Source organism: Dasypus novemcinctus, chromosome 28 (genome assembly GCF_030445035.2).
Source record: "Dasypus novemcinctus isolate mDasNov1 chromosome 28, mDasNov1.1.hap2, whole genome shotgun sequence".
Lineage (NCBI taxonomy): Eukaryota > Metazoa > Chordata > Mammalia > Cingulata > Dasypodidae > Dasypus > Dasypus novemcinctus.
Window position 1 is genome coordinate 36,177,019 of NC_080700.1, and position 15,728 is coordinate 36,192,746.

At 47.2% G+C, this 15,728-nt stretch overlaps 1 protein-coding gene across 1 annotated transcript in view; it reads left to right on the forward strand.

Moving 5' to 3' along the window:
- CCDC170 (coiled-coil domain containing 170) overlaps window positions 1–15,728 on the forward strand; it is a 90,152-nt gene that overhangs the window by 52,758 nt on the left and 21,666 nt on the right. The window contains exon 7 of the mRNA XM_004460380.5: window positions 11,539–11,739. Within this exon, the coding sequence (XP_004460437.2) occupies window positions 11,539–11,739 (201 nt within the window). The remainder of the gene's footprint in view (window positions 1–11,538; window positions 11,740–15,728) is intronic.

Sequence of the window (15,728 nt, forward strand, 5' to 3'; positions counted from 1 at the left end):
CCGCAGCCTTTGTGAATTTGTTTCCTTTTCGGCCAGAAGGTGATCAGTCACTCAGGACCTACAACCCTTTGTCTGAAACCTTTGGGGACAGATTTGCATTTTTTTTTAAGTTAGAAAAGTTGTGATTTCATAAAACATCATGTGTATCATACAGGATTACCAAACATTGCCCGACCACCGATGCCTCGCATTTGTGACACACTTGTTACAAATGATGAAAGAGCATTGTCAAAAGATTACTGCTGGGAAGTGGACTTGGCCCAGTGGTTAGGGCGTCCGTCTACCACATGGGAGGTCTGCGGTTCAAACCCCGGGTTTCCTTGACCCGTGTGGAGCTGGCCCATGTGCAGTGCTGATGCGCGCAAGGAGTGCCCTGCCACGCAGGGGTGTCCCCCGTGTAGGGGAGCCCCACGCGCAAGGAGTGCGCCCAGTAAGGAGAGCCACCCAGTGCGAAAGAAAGTGCAGCCTGCCCAGGAATGGTGCCGCACACACAGAGGGCTGACACAACAAGATGACACAACAAAAAGAAAAACACAGATTCCCAGTGCCACTGACTACAACAGAAGTGGACAAAGAAGATGCAGCAAATAGAGAACAGACAACGGTGGTGGGGGGGGGAGAAATAAATAAATCTTAAAAAAAAATTACTGCTAATTAGATCACAAATGTAACATTTTTTGTGATCCATGTAGCTTCAAAAAATATAATTACAAAAAAAATGATGGGGGTGAGGGTTGGGGAGTGGGATATATGGGAACCGCTTATGTTTTGTGATGTAACATTTTGTGAGATCTATTAACTTTAAAAAAAGATAATTAAAAAAAATAGAGTATCTACCTGATTGAGAAAAAAATATTACTGCTAACTGTAGTCCATAGCTTACATTTGGTGCATTTTTTCCTCCCACAAACCACCCTGTTTTAAACACCATGTATTACTAGGTATTACATAGTTCATGAGAGAATATTCTCCTATTTGTCCGTCATTCACTATGGGTTCACTTTATTCAGCCCCCTGCCTTATGCAGTACATCCAAAGTGTACACTCAGTGGCTCTCAGTTTCATCACAAAGTCACATTGGCATTAGTTCAGTTCATTTCAGAATGCTTTCATTACTGCACAAGAAAAAGTCCCATATCCCCTTAACACCCCCCATTGTTGACCCTCAGAATCAATATATCTTCTTTTTTAAAAAAAATATTTATTTTTATTTCTTTCTCTCCCCCCACCCCCCGGCTCTCTGCTCTCTGTGTCCATTGCTGTGTGTTCTTCTGTGACCGCTTCCATCGTTATCAGCCGCACCGGGAATCTGTGTCTCTTTCTGTTGCGTCATCTTGCTGCGTCAGCTCTCCGTGTGTGCGGCGCCACTCCTGGGCAGGCTGCACTTTTTTTGTGCAGGGTGGCTCTCCTTATGGGGTGCACTCCTTGGGCATGGGGCTCCCCTACGCGGTGGACACCCCCCATATGGCACAGCGCTCTTTGTGCGCATCAGCACTGCGCGTGGGCCAGCTTATCACATGGGCCAGGAGGCCCTGGGTTTGAACCCTGGACCTCCCATGTGGTAGGCGGACGCCCTATCCACTGAGCCAAATCCGCTGCCCTCAATATATCTTCTTCATCACTGCTGCAAAAATATTACAATATTGCTGTTAACTATAGTCCATTAAGTTATGTTAGTTATATTTTTCCCATGTACCCAGATTTGCTTTTAGAATTTGGAATTTTTCAGGCTTGAGACAGGTAATGCCATATGCTGAAAGGTGACTCAGGATGCTATTGTGCACAGCCCCCCCCCCCCCCCCGGTGGCCTGGGGACAGCACCCCGTGATCAACCCAGCGCTGAGCAGCACCTGTGAGTACAGGGCTGAGCCGGATACACAAAGATGTAAATAGCCCCATGTCACTCCAGATTAGAGTTGCCACAGAGCAGGTCAGGTCGGGTTTTGTCAGCAAACCAGTTATGGGAAAAAAAAAAATCCGTCAGTTTTTCGAGGCTTCTGGATTTTGGAATTGTAGACAAGGGTTTGCATACAGTAACAGTATCTGCCTTGCAAGGTTACTGTTTGTTGTACGCACTAAGTGAAGGCATGGTTATAAAGTACTTAACACACTGCCGGGCAAATAGCAACAGTAAGTATTAACTACTGCTGCTGGAGCTTCTCCTCCTTCCTCCTTCTTCATAATGCATTGGCACTAGATCAGCCTTTTAGGGGACTTGTTTAATGAGTGGAGAAAAACGATTTCATTCTCACCTATGACCGAAGCTTGTTTCATTTTATTAAAACTTTGCTTTGCAGAGCCCAACTTCAGCCCAGACTCTCTTCAAATTTGTATCAATTCCAAATGATTGAAATCCTAATTTGCGAGGTGTTAAAGCAGATAATATCCAAAGCCTAGGTATAATTCCATTACAAACTAATTCTTCTATTGATTTCATGCTTGCTCGAAAGAAGGAAACATATCATTCCGTATTTTAATGTCACTGAAAAACTCAGAGTGATTGCTAACTCAGAGTTCAGGGTTGAATTTGTAAATTTCCTTTAATGATCAAAATCTTTAACTTTCCTTTTAAAACTCCCAAATTCCTGTATGATCTAAGGGCAGCCCTTGTGGCCCATTTGTCTAAGTGCAGGGTCCTCTTTTTGGGTATAAAAGGTTCATGCACCGCAAACTGACATCCTGTGTGTCTAGGTAATCTGAGAGCAAAAATTCTTCTTTCTCATGATTCATATGCATGAAGGTCTATGTCTAGGGAAGGAAATTATTTACAGGGTTGAGAAAAGTTTCAATAAGCTATTTACCTTGAATGCTAATAGATGCACTTCAGTGGCTAATGGTTCTTTGCCATTTCATTTTATCGCATCCCCCTTCTGTTTTTCCAAGTGTTTTTTTAAACCTCTTTTAGTTCCAGCCTGGGAAACCTGGCATAAAATCACCAGTATGATGTGTGCATTTATTTTGTCCAGCAAAATGATGTAAATTGGTGAAGCTGGACATGCCTTCCCTCACTCTCATAAAAATTAGAATGATTCAGAATCTTTTTTAGTGCTTTTGTCTGCCTTTGTTACCCTGTAATTTTTTTCAATAGCTGCTCTCCTTTGAAAGCCCAAATCAAGCTTATAGCTGGGATCTTCTGTTTCTCATCTTCAAGTAAAATCAGGAGAAAATGGATTTCATGCATTGTCTCAGAAATGCTTCTGGAGAATGGGAGTTTCACAAATTAATGAAGCTGTTTGTCGAGCAGGCCGCATCTGCTGGCTGCTGTGGTTGCTCCGCCGAGGGAGAGCAAAGTGGCAGCTGGCGACAGGTTGAGGCCTGGCCTGGCCAACTCTCCACCTACCGCTGACTCCTGCGTGTAGAACATTGCCTTCCGTGTTGACCCCCCTGCTGCCAGTTCCTGTTGCCTGCACTGGGAATTCTCAGGCGAATTCAGGACCCCAATTGTGCTTTTTCAGCAAACCACTTGGTTGGTTCTTGTGCTTCAGCTCATGGCTGAAGATTTAATTTTCTTTTGAAAAGCATTCCTACATCTTAGAGTTGGCACAGTGGACATCTTGGACAAGATAATTAAGTCTTTGTGGCAGGGGTCTTCCGGTGCAATGTATGGTATTTAGCGGCAACCTCTTCTCTACCCAGTGGATGCTAGCAGGGCCCCCCTCTCCATGTGTAACACCGAAATATGTAACCAGGCATTGCCTGGTTGAGAGCCCCCCTAACTGCTGGGCTCCTAGGAATTCTAAACGTATCCCTCGGATGTTACTTAGCCTTGAGCTTTCAGGACACCCATGGAAGGTGTTTATGAAATAATGACTTCTTACACAACAAGAGCAAGTTGCACCAGTTACAGGTTTTTGGATTAGGATTTCGAGCCAGTTTGTTTTTTCCTTCCTGCCAACAGGTTTTCTAACTGTCACATTATCTGCATGAAAACTAATTCTGGGGAAGTGGACTTGGCCCAGTGGTTAGGGCATCCACCTACCACAGGGGAGGTCCACAGTTCAAACCCTGGGCCTCCTTGACCCACGTGCTGGCCCACGTGCAGTGCTGATGCGCGCAAGGAGTGCCCTGCCACGCAGGGGTGTCCCCCACGTAGGGAAGCCCCATGTGCAAGGAGCGTGCCCCGTAAGGAGAGCTGCCCAGCGCGAAAGAAGGTGCAGCCTGCCCAGGAATGGCGCCGCACACACGGAGAGCTGACACAAGATGACGCAACAAAAAGAAACACATGCCTCTGACAACAGAAGCAGACAAAGAACATGCAGCAAACAGACACAGAGAACAGACAACCGGGGTGGAGGGGGGAGGGGGAAATAAATAAATAAATAAATACATAAATCTTTTTAAAAAATACTAATCGTGTATAGGGAGGACATGACTATGACAGATTTCTATGTCATTTCATCAATTAAAGGTCCACTGAGGGAAGCAGACGTGGCTCAACTGATAGAGCGTCTGTCTACCATATAGGAGGTCCAGGGTTCAAACCTAGGGCCTCCTGACCCATGTGGTGAGCTGGCCCATGCGTGGTGCTGATGCGCACAAGGAGTGCCGTGCCACACAGGGGCGTCCCTGTGTAGGGGAGCCCCACGGGCAAGGAGTGCACCCCACAAGGAGAGCCTCCCTGCATGAAAAAAGTGCAGCCTGCCCAGGAGTGGTGCCGCACACACAGAGAGTTGATGCAGCAAGATGATGCATCAAAAAAGAGACGCAGTTTCCTAGGGCCGCTGGATAATGCAAGCGGACACAAAAGAACACGCAGCGAATGGATGAGCAGGTAATGAGGGGAAGGGGAGAGAAACAAAGAAAAATAAAGAAATCTCTTTAAAAAAAGGTACATTGATGCAAGTTCACTAATGTTTACGTAGATAGCCTTTTTGTTCTTTCTTGGCCACACATCAGGTTTGGGGACAGGGGGTGCATGGGGCCCCAGCCCAATGCCCCGAGGGACCTGAGGTGTCAGTCAGTGATGGGGGGCCCGGTCTGAGCTCCTTCATCATTCTCATTGTTCTTGATCTCCATCTACCAAAGCGACCTTCTCCAGAAGTGGACTTCCGCTGGCATTCCCTTGTCTAAAAGCACGTCGCCTCCTCGCGCCTGGTGACAGCGGCGTCGGGAGGGTGTGTATTTGGAGTCGTGAGTTTTCCCAGGCTCTGTACGTAACGTGCACTAGGGAGGAGGGGGCCAGGTCAGCCAGGCGACAGCGCTGGCCACACACACCGTGAGCAGGAAGACGCAAGGAATCGGTGCTATGTTCCAGGCGCCTGATGACGTGTTGGATAGATTTCCTAAGTGAAAATCATAGCTCGAAATAATAATTGGAAAAGAGTTGTTGACGTCAGAAGGCATGGGTCCTGAAGTGACCTTCGTGGCTCGCTCTTCACTCCGGAGCAGTTTTTTTTTTGCTTCTGCTTGGTTTAATCTCAGGGCGTGGATGCCTCCCTGGTGAAATCAGACTTGGCCTTGGGAAGGAAATGAACTCTTTTACTGCGTGATGACCTCACTTCTAAAAGCCGAGCTGCTTGTTCTCAAGTAGTTTCCTTCCCTGCTTTTTTTTTGTGTAAAAAATCTGAGCTAGGGAGTCTTCACGTCCTTACATCTCCAGCGCGGAGATCCTTGGTCTGTTGACAGAGGCTGCTAAGAAAAAGGAAAGGTCAGGCAAGGAATGCCTATTAATTCTTTAGACTTCCTGGTGCGTCAAACACAAGGCAGTTTTACATTTCTGCTTTTTTGGCGGGACACATGTGTTCATCCAGGCACTCGCATTCGGCGTTCCCAACAACGTTAATGTATCTGAATCCATTTATATGAACGAGGCTCTGAAAACTCAAGGAGACCTCAATAAGCTAGCGAGATGGATGGGGGATGTTCTCGGCCATCAGCTTACCCATGTCACCAGGATCTAGGGAGGACAGTCTGGAAGGTTCCGTCCAGCTCAGCCGGCTGGTGGTTTTCAATCGTGCTCTGCTGAGGTCCCACGGTGCCCTCAAAACCTTCAGCTTGGACCCCAGGAGGGCCCCTCCACCTGTGATTCAGGCACATCTGTCTGTCATCTCTGCTTCCCAGGAAGACTTCCAAGTTGGCTAGCAGGATGCACAGCTGAAGGTAGCTGGAGAAGGAGCACGGCACGGGCTGGCTCTCCAGGTGCTTCTTTACCCCTTCATGGGAAAGCGTAAGGCGCCTGAACCCGCACTCGGAGCGGTGACAGTGATGCCATTGCTGGCTCCCCAGGGCTGTGCTGGGCAAGTGACCTACGTCAGCTCTACGAGGGTCCCAGGGGCTAGTTTCTTCCTTTGGTTGGCGCCCCGGGAAGGATTTGAAACCAGGACCGGCTGCCTCCTGAGCCCTGGCCCACCGGCTGGTCTACACCAAGGTGTCTGCTTCTTGCTTTGGGGTTGTCATTCAACCTCCGTGTTGTTTCCTGCAGTGGCTCGAGCGTCAGCTTCAGCACGGAGCCTCTACCGCCTGCTCTCTCCCGAGGTTTCACCTGCCTCCAGGGAGGTCCACGGCGGGTTGACCACGGCTCCAAGACCCCACGACCCTTTGTCTCTACAGCTGGGGTGTTCCGTGTCTCCTTTCTCTTTGGGTTCGTTCTCTTTGCTAGAACAGCTGTGAAACAGGAGAAATGTTGAAGCTTCCTCAGGTGGAAGGTCTCCTTTCCTACCTGGAGTCCAGGGTGAAAAGAGATCTCCTGCTGTGCAGAAATAAACGCTGTACTTTGTACCATGCCACTGAGCAGCACCCCCATGCCGGGAGGTGGCACCTTGTGACCCCATCGTTTATCACCAGGCTACCTTGGCATTAATCAAGGCAAGTGTCAAGTTCAGATCTTTTATGAGTGAAGAGAAGGTAAGAACCTCATATTCTAGGACACTCAACATTTCCCTGGGAAAAAGAATTCCTTGAGTGTGACTCTGAAGCAGCTTATCTCCTTATCATCAAATATCTGATTTCAAGAAACTATGAGGGAAGTGGACTTGGCCTAATGGATAGGGCATCTGCCTACCACATGGGAGGTCTGCGGTTCAAACCCCAGACCTCCTTGACCCATGTGGAGCTGGCCCATGTGCAGTGCTGATGCTTGCAAGGAGTGCCGTGGTATGCAAGGGTGCCCCCGCATAGGGGAGCCCCACGCGCAAGGAGTATGCCCCATGAAGAGAGCTGCCCATCGTGAAAGAAATTGCAGCCTGCCCAGGAATGTTGCCACACACACAGAGAACAGACACAGCAAGATGACGCAACAAAAAAGAGACACAGAGTCCCATGCCGCTGACAACAATAGAAGCGGACAAAGAAGAACATGCAGCAAATGGACACAGAGAATAGACAACTGGGAGGGGGGGAAGGGGAGAGAAATAAATTAAAAAGAAAGAAAAAAGAAGCGTCTTAAAAAAAAAAAAGAAGAACCCATGAAAGTAGAGAATTCATTGAATGAGAGGTCTGAAACCTTAAGACTCACAGAGCATAGGGCTAGGGGGTTTAGTGATCTAGTCTAACGTTACACATAGTGCTTCAAGCTACTGGGAAACATGCATGAAAAACGGTTGCCCAACTTGCAGCCATTTCCAGGGACAGCAAATCCACTACCTTCTGGCCAAACTCTTTGAACAGCTCTAATCATTAGGAAGAAAGCTTTTCCTTCTTTATACACAGAGAGGAATGCTTAAGTAAATTATGGTACATTCTCATGCTGGATTCTTAATATAGCCATTCAAATGTTAAGAGTTTTGAATGATGGGAATATGCTTAAAATACATCAGTGAAAATGGTACAGATATTGTTTCATCTTAGCTCTATTTTAGCAATGTACAAAACCTATTAAATTATTTTAAAGTATCAGTAGTCATTGCTTTTGGGTAAAGGGACCAGGAGTAAATTTTTTTTTGCTTATTTACACTTTCTTTTGTCCTTACTGGTTATTTTGCAGTGGGCACATGTTAATGTTTTAATTTTTTTTAAGGATTTATTTATTCCCCATTCCTTCCCCGCCTCTCCCCCTGTTGTCTGCTCTCTGTGTCCATTCGCTGTGTGTTCTTCTGTCTCTGCTTGTATTCTCATTAGGTGGCTCCAGGAACCAATCCTGGGACCTTCTGGAGTGGGAGAGAGGTGCCCAAATGCCTGCACCATCTCAGCTCCCTGGTCTGCTGTGTCACTCATTGTCTGTCCTCTGTGTCTCTTTTTGTTGCGTCATCTTGCTGCGCCAGCTTTCCACTTGGGCCAGCTCACCATGAGGGCCAGCTTGCCTTCACCAGGAGACCCCGGGAACCGTACCCTGGACCTCCCATATGGTAGATGGGAGCCCAGTCGCTTGAGCCCCATCCGTTTCCCCACATGTTAGTGTTTAATTATGGGAGTAGATGAGAAAATTTCTTCCTTACATCAACGTGAAATTCCTTCTCTGGTTTGCACCCTCTGCTCTTCAACCTGAGATCTGAGGACAATTCAGAACAAACTCATTGTTCTTCCATATAACAGACTTTCAAAAAATGTGAAGACAACATGTCTCACCCATGTCTTGGGTTTCCCACTGGCCCACGATGGGGACTTGGGACTAGAACCCATCTCTTGGAAAAACAGATGCCAGGCGGGATGCTTCTCTGTATTTTTGGAAGTCTGTGGGCCATGCTTACTTGCTAGGAAGTCTGGGTCCCTTCCCTCAGGGGCACTGGAAGCCATGCTGGCCAAAGGACACAAACCGGAGAAGGACAGAGGCAGGCAGCTTGGGATGGGGGCAGAGGCCAGGGCAGGGCATGGTGGTGGGAAAGGCCCACAGGCTCTGTGGAGCCAGAGGAGACCTGGCTACAGGCAGGGCCCTGGGCAGAAGCTACAACTTGCTGAGTGGATGTGGGCAAGCATATCTCTCTCTGTACCTTGGTTTCAACATCTAGGAGTACGTCCAGGTGGAGACAGACCCAGGCTTTGTCACCTGCTAGCTTTGGCATGGCTCCTTGCTGGAAGATGCTGTTTTCTCATCAGTGAAATGGAGACAGTAATGGCAACCACCTAAAGCATGGAAGCTCTTAGCATGGGGCCAGGCACCCCAGGATGCTCCCTTCCAGGAACCTGCTGCCACCACTGCTGCTAACCCGAAGATGAAGTTCCTTCCAGCTCTAAATAGACTGAATGGGTAAAACTCCTGTACAAAAAGGCACCTTAAGCACAGCTAAAAGGCAAGAGACAGGGAGAACAAAAGAGTAACATTATGGTGGAGAAGACAGACAGTCACCACCTTGGCCAGGTGTGGCAGTTTGATGTGGTTATGAATTCCAAAAATAGATATTGGATTATGCTTGTAATCTGATCTGTACCCAGGCATGATTGAGTTATAAAAAGGCATGACGAAGGACAGAGTTGGGGGCTTCTGATGTTGGAGTTTTGATGCTGAAGCCTTAAGCTGGAGCCCCAGGGAGAGAGACAGAGCCGTTCGCCTGATAGTCTACAACTGACCTTGTGGAGAAAACAGAGGAGCTGAGCCCACAGGAACCCAGGAAGCCTGAACCTTTGCAGACGTTGGCAGCCATCTTGCTCCAAATAGACTTCGGTGAGGGAAGTAACTTATGCTGGTAACTGTAAGCTCCTACCCCAAATACATACCCTTTATAACTCCCAGCAGACTTCTGGTATGTTGCATCAGCATCCCTTTGGCTGACTAATACACCAGGAGATTGGGGTCAACACCTAAAGTGATGAGTCGTGTTGACAGGAGCATGTACCCTTGATGTCATGTGGTGAGAAGACACTTCGCCTCTGGGCTCTTTCTACCCAAAACCCATCACCCCGGTCTAACCTGGGGAAAAAAACACACACCAAATCCCAACTGAGGAACGTTCTACAAAATAGCTGCTCAGTCCTTCTGAAAACTGTCAAGATCAGCAATAAAAAGGAGGAGGTCTCGAGAACCTGTCACAGACCCGAGTTGCCAAAGGGGACGACGACGAATTGTCATTTGGGATCCTAGGTGGTATACTGGGACAGAGAAGGGACAGTCGGGAAAAATGAAGGAAATCTGAGTGAGGTGTGGACTTTCATTAACAATAAGACATCGGCCTTGGCTCATGCGTTGTAACAAATGCACCATCTAATATAAATGGTGATCATAATTTTAAAAAATTATGAAAAAAAAGGGAAGAGAGCTTGAGGGTGGTCTGCCTTTAACCGTGGCTGTTTATAGATGGATGAGCAGAAATGATTATCTTCTTAACTTAGACTAGAAATCTGAAAAAGTCCAGAAGTTTCTATTTCTGTGTTATGTTAGCTGTCTACTACTTCTTTCCTACCCGCTTCCAAAATAAACTGCCAAAACCAAACTAGCTTGGGCATATGGGAATTCCTATATTTTTTATGTAACATTTATGTAATCTAAGCATCTTAAAAAATATATATATAAACAATATATAAAAACAAAACTATACACACACACACACACACACATATATATATAAAAACAAAACCAAACAAACTTCTCAGTCCAAACTTGGTTTTAATGAACTCAACATTTTGCCTTCAGTGGACCTGATTTGCATCTCTGAGATTTCAAGTAAACTTTTGCTGCTCTGGATTTAAGGGGAAAGTCAGGAGAAAGAGAGGAATTTCAGGGAATAAAAGGAGCATTGGGCAGGGTATGGGGTGTCCCTCTTTCAGAGGGACATGAAAATTTGTGCTGTAGAAGAGGACGTAGTCGTCACTTCCCCTGCTTGTACATTGCTACTGAACCTGTTTAGAGTCACCATACAAGAGATTTTGACCTCTCAAATAATGAGAAACAGTAACTTTGCTATGTAACTACATAGCACACAAAGTGCCGCGAAGGTTAGTGCAGGAATTACCAACAGTCAATGGAAAAAAGTTAAAAAAAAGCTTGAACATATATGTATCTGCACTTGAATTTTCCCTAAGTCTCTAGACTACTGATCAGGATGAACTCACTGTATAATCTTGAATCAAATATATGCAGCAGGAGAGTTTCTCTGGGCAACGTCATCTTTGCAGGATTTAAAAAAAAAAATACATTCCCCTCCACCCCAGATGACTCCCTCATCTGTGTACTCGTTGTCTGCTCTCTGTGTCTGCTCATTGTCTCTGCTTGTTGTGTCTGCTTGTTGTCTTCTCATTTTCTTTAGGAGGCACTGGGATCCAAACTGGGCCCTCCCATGTGGGAGGTGGATGCCCAACTGCTTGAGCCACATCCGCTCCCCAGCAGGTTTGTTAAAGTACATTTTTCTTAGCTGTTTTCTGCAACTAAGCTTTCAAATGCCTAAATTAATAGCAGTTTTGGAGGTAAGTAAATGTTATCCCTACGTATCTATCAATGAACCTGTCTAAGAAATTCTGTGAAAATTAAAAACCCACTCTAAGATACTTTATTAAATAATAAATCTAGATTTATTTCAAAAAGAGGCAAGTACAGCTATCAATTATTCATTTAAAATTTAATTTTTAAAGGCTCTGGAAGTTGAACTTATAAATAGTTACGCCACTCGGGCTGAGCATGAGATTTTAACACTTTGCTGTGTCTAAATCCCTGCTCTCATTCTTTGTTTCCAGATGGTCTCCCAGCTTGAAGCCCAAATATCTCAACTTGTTGAACAGTTGGGGGATGAGACGGGGTTGCACCAGAAAACGCTACAGAGGGCCCAGAAAGCAGAAACCAAGTCGAAGTCGCTTCAGGACCAACTAGCACATCTGGAGGGGGAGCTGGTGTCTGGAGACGTTTTGCGAGACAACCTGAATTTGGAGAAACAAAAAGTAATAACCTGAGGGCATGTTCACGGGTGGAAACATCTTAGCCTTACAACATTTTTTCCCCCCAGAAAATATTCTGAATTTTCCAGTATTACGATTGGTTGACTTCGGGGTCATGGGCACATTTGGAAGAACAATTGTGTTGGGGCTCTCCCCGTTGCATGGAGCCACCTTGATTCCCATGAGTTCGATGAAACTCAACAGGTATTCACTGAATGCCTTTTAGGCCTGAGACCCTGAAGGTCTAAGGGGAGTAGAGGTGAGTAACATAGGTTCCCCATCTTAAAAGGCTCCTAATCCAATGGGTCAGACAGGCTTTCAGGTAAGTCACCTACTATAAGGCCATAAGTGTGAGAAAGACGTACTCAATAAAGTGCTCAAGTGTGCAGCGAAAGGGGTGAGAGCTTCTGGGGGAGGGGAGAGTTTTAAGGGGAAGGTGAAAGTTAAATTCATCTGTGAAGGATACGGAGGATTTCAGCAGAGAAAAGGGGCAGATACCGCAGGGGGAACGTTGGAGTAAAGGCGTGGGCACTTGCCCCTGGTTTTCCTCTCTGGCTCTCTGGTTTTCTTCTTGGTGGGGCTGTGGGTGGTGGGAGGGAAGACTGGAACGGCGAGTTGAGGCTGGGGTATCAGGCTGGGTACCCTTTATTCCATAGGCTGTGCAGTGTAATATGTGATTTTGCACATCCTACTTTTTTTTTAAGATTTATTTTTTTATTATTTATTTCTCTCTCCCCACTCGTTGTTTGCTCTCTCGTGTCCATGCCCTGTGTGTTCTTCTGTGTCTGCTTGCATTCCCGGCGGCACCAGAATCTGTGTCTGTTTTTGTTGCGTCATCTTGCTGCATCAGCTCTCCATGTGTGGGGCACCACTCCTGGGCGGGCTACGCTTTTTTCACATAGGGTGGCTCAATGCAGGGATCACTTCTTGCACATGGGGCTCCCCTATGGGGGGACACACCTGCGTGGCACAGCACTCCTTGTGTGCATCAGCACTGTGCATGGGCCAGCTCACCACAAGGGTCAGGAGGCCCTGGGTTTGAACCCTGGACCTCCCATATGGTAGGCAGATGCTCTATCGGTTGAGCCACATCCGCCTCCTGCTTCCCTCTTTTTAATCAATTCCCAAGCACTGTAAATTCTGCCTCCCTAATTATGCTCAGTACCCCCCGCCCCAGTAGCAGTGCCTGGGTCCCCAGCACTATGCTACTTTGTATCGACTCCCCAAAACCCCCTCCTAACCTGCTGCCATATTCCCAGTCTCCACACCTGAACTTCACTCTCCCGCTGCTGTCAATGGCATGCGTGTCCCACCTCATCTTGCTGAATCTTCTGACTGGTCAGGGCATCTCCAAGGCACGCAGGGTCAGGTGCAGCGTCCGTCTTTCCCCAGCCCACCTGGCCTTGTGCAACCCGGCAGCTCCCTCTCACTTGCAAACCCTCCGGCCACAGGTGGTAACTACAGAAGCCTCCTGGGGTCAGCAGGGCTGCGGGAGGGTCAGTGTGAGGGATGACTGCCAAGATTTGTAGCCAAAGAAGAACGGGCCCCCTCTGTGTCTACATCACCCATGGCTCTTGCCTCAAAGAGCGTGTTCTCTCACCTTGCTTGGTAATAACATCCTGACATGACTCGACTCAGTCCCACTTCTTTAGGATGGCTGCCCTGGCAGACTTATTTCTTCCTCAAGCTCCCCAACTCAGCATGCGCCTCTGTCCTGGTTCTTACCAACCTTACTCTACCATCTGTTATTTATTTTTTTTGGAGGTACCAGGGATTGAACCCGGGACCTTGTACATGTGAAGCAGGTGTTCCACCACTGAGCTGCACCTGCTCCCTCTACTCTTTTTTTTTCATTAAAGATTTATTTTTATTTTTATTTTTATTTATTCTCCTCCCTCCAGCCCTGCTGTTTTTCTGTCTGTGTTGTCTTCTCTTCTCATTTTCTCTCCTCTAGGATTCACCGGGATCTGATCCTGGGGACCTCTGATGGGGAGAGAGGTTCCCTGTCAATTGTGCCACCTCACCTCCTGGTTTCTGCTGCACCCCATCTTGACTCTCCCCTTGTCTCTCTTTTGATGGGTCATCATCTTGCGTGGGGCACTGGCTCACCATGCGGGCACTTGCGCAGGCACTGGCTCACCACTCAGGCACGCTTTCTCTTCTTTTTCACCAGGAGGCCCCAGGGATCGAACCCAGGTCCTCCCATATGATAGGCAGAAGCCCTATCACTTGAGCCACGTCTGCTTCCCTCGACTCTCTTTCGATTTCTCTTCTCCAAGGCTCCAAGCTTCTTAAATCCAGGGAAATTTCTTTTTGTATGTGTTTCTTCAGAGCTTAGAGCAACAGTTACTTAAAATTTTTTTTTATTTTAAGAGGTGCCAGGGACTTATCCCAGGACTTCATACATGGGAAGCAGGCGCTCAACCACTTGAGCTACATCCATGCAGCAAGAGCTATTCACTCTTATTTGAATTAGAGAAGAAGTATATCAAAGGCAAGAATTGCAGCTGGGCTAGTGTTTCCTCCTTTCCCTCATTAAAACAAATCATTAATTATAATTGGGATTGTTACCCAACCAGTATGACTCTTAGTTATGAAAGCACATTATGGGGGAAGCAGACTTGGCCCAGTGGTTAGGGCGTCCACCTACCACATGGGAGGTCCACGGTTCAAACCCCGGGCCTCCTTGACCCGTGTGGAGCTGGCCCATGCGCAGTGCTGATGTGCGCAAGGAGTGCCCTGCCACGCAGGGGTGTCCCCCGCGTAGGGGAGCCCCACGCGCAAGGAGTGCGCCCCATAAGGAGAGCTGCCCGGCCCGAAAGAAAGTGCAGCCTGCCCAGGAATGGCGCAGCGCACACGGAGAACTGACACAATAAGATGATGCAACAAAAGAGACACAGATTCCAGGTGCCACTCACAAGAATGCATGTGGACACAGAAGAATGCACAGTGAATGGACACAGAGAGCAGACAATGGGGGGGGGGGAGGGGAGAGAAATAAAGTAAAAAAAAATCTTTAAAAACAAAACAAAACAAAAAAAACAAGAGTTTCCCATATTCCCCAGTCCTCACCCCCCCACCCCCATCAATTTTTTTAAATTGTATTTTTCTGAAGATACATGCATCACAAAAAATGTTACATTAAAAAAATATAAGAGGTCCATAACTTTAGCCTGTGAAAATAGGTACCTTGACTTGCTCGGTACATCTCGGTTTTAGAATGTGGTTAATTTTAAAAAAGATTTATTTATTTATTTGTTTATCTTCCCCTCTCATTGTTTGCGGTCACTGTCCACTCTCTCTGTCCATTTTGCTACATGCTCTCTGTGTCTGCTCGTCTTCTCTGTAGGAGGCACCAGAACCAAACCTGGGACTTCCCATGGGGAAGAGAGGCGCTCAGTCACCTGAGCCACCTCAGCTCCCTGCTTTGTTGTGTCTCTCATGGTCTTTCCTTTTTGTGTCTCTTTTGTTGTATCCTCTTGTTGCGTCAGCTCGCTGGGCCTGCCTGCTGCACCAGCGTGCCTTCTCCGGAGGCACCGAGAGCTGAATTCGGGACCTCTCATGTGGTAGGCGGAAGCCCAATCCCTGGAACCACATCTGCTTCCCAGAATGTGGTTAATTTACCATTAATTCATTAAAAACTTGGAAGACATTTTAAAAAAGTATTTTAATGGAAAGAAAAAAAAAGTTGTCTAAATTTGTATGGGGAGCTTTGATCCTTGAGTTCAATGACCTGGCAACAGGTTGTCATTTTCCGCTGGGGAAGCCAGGACCCAGTGAGGGGGGTCAATTCCCAAGGGAAGGTGCACAGTCAGGCGGGCCCCGGGGCTGGGTTCGCTGGGAGCGGCAGCGGTGCATCAACCTGTGCCAGGAGGGAGGGATACAGGTATTGCCAGGAGTGTGCCAACCTTGGCAGGTGGCAGGGATAAGAAGAGCGCATAGTATTAGATGAGCATCCAGTCTTCTGACCAGGAGAGTTAAGAGACTTTGGA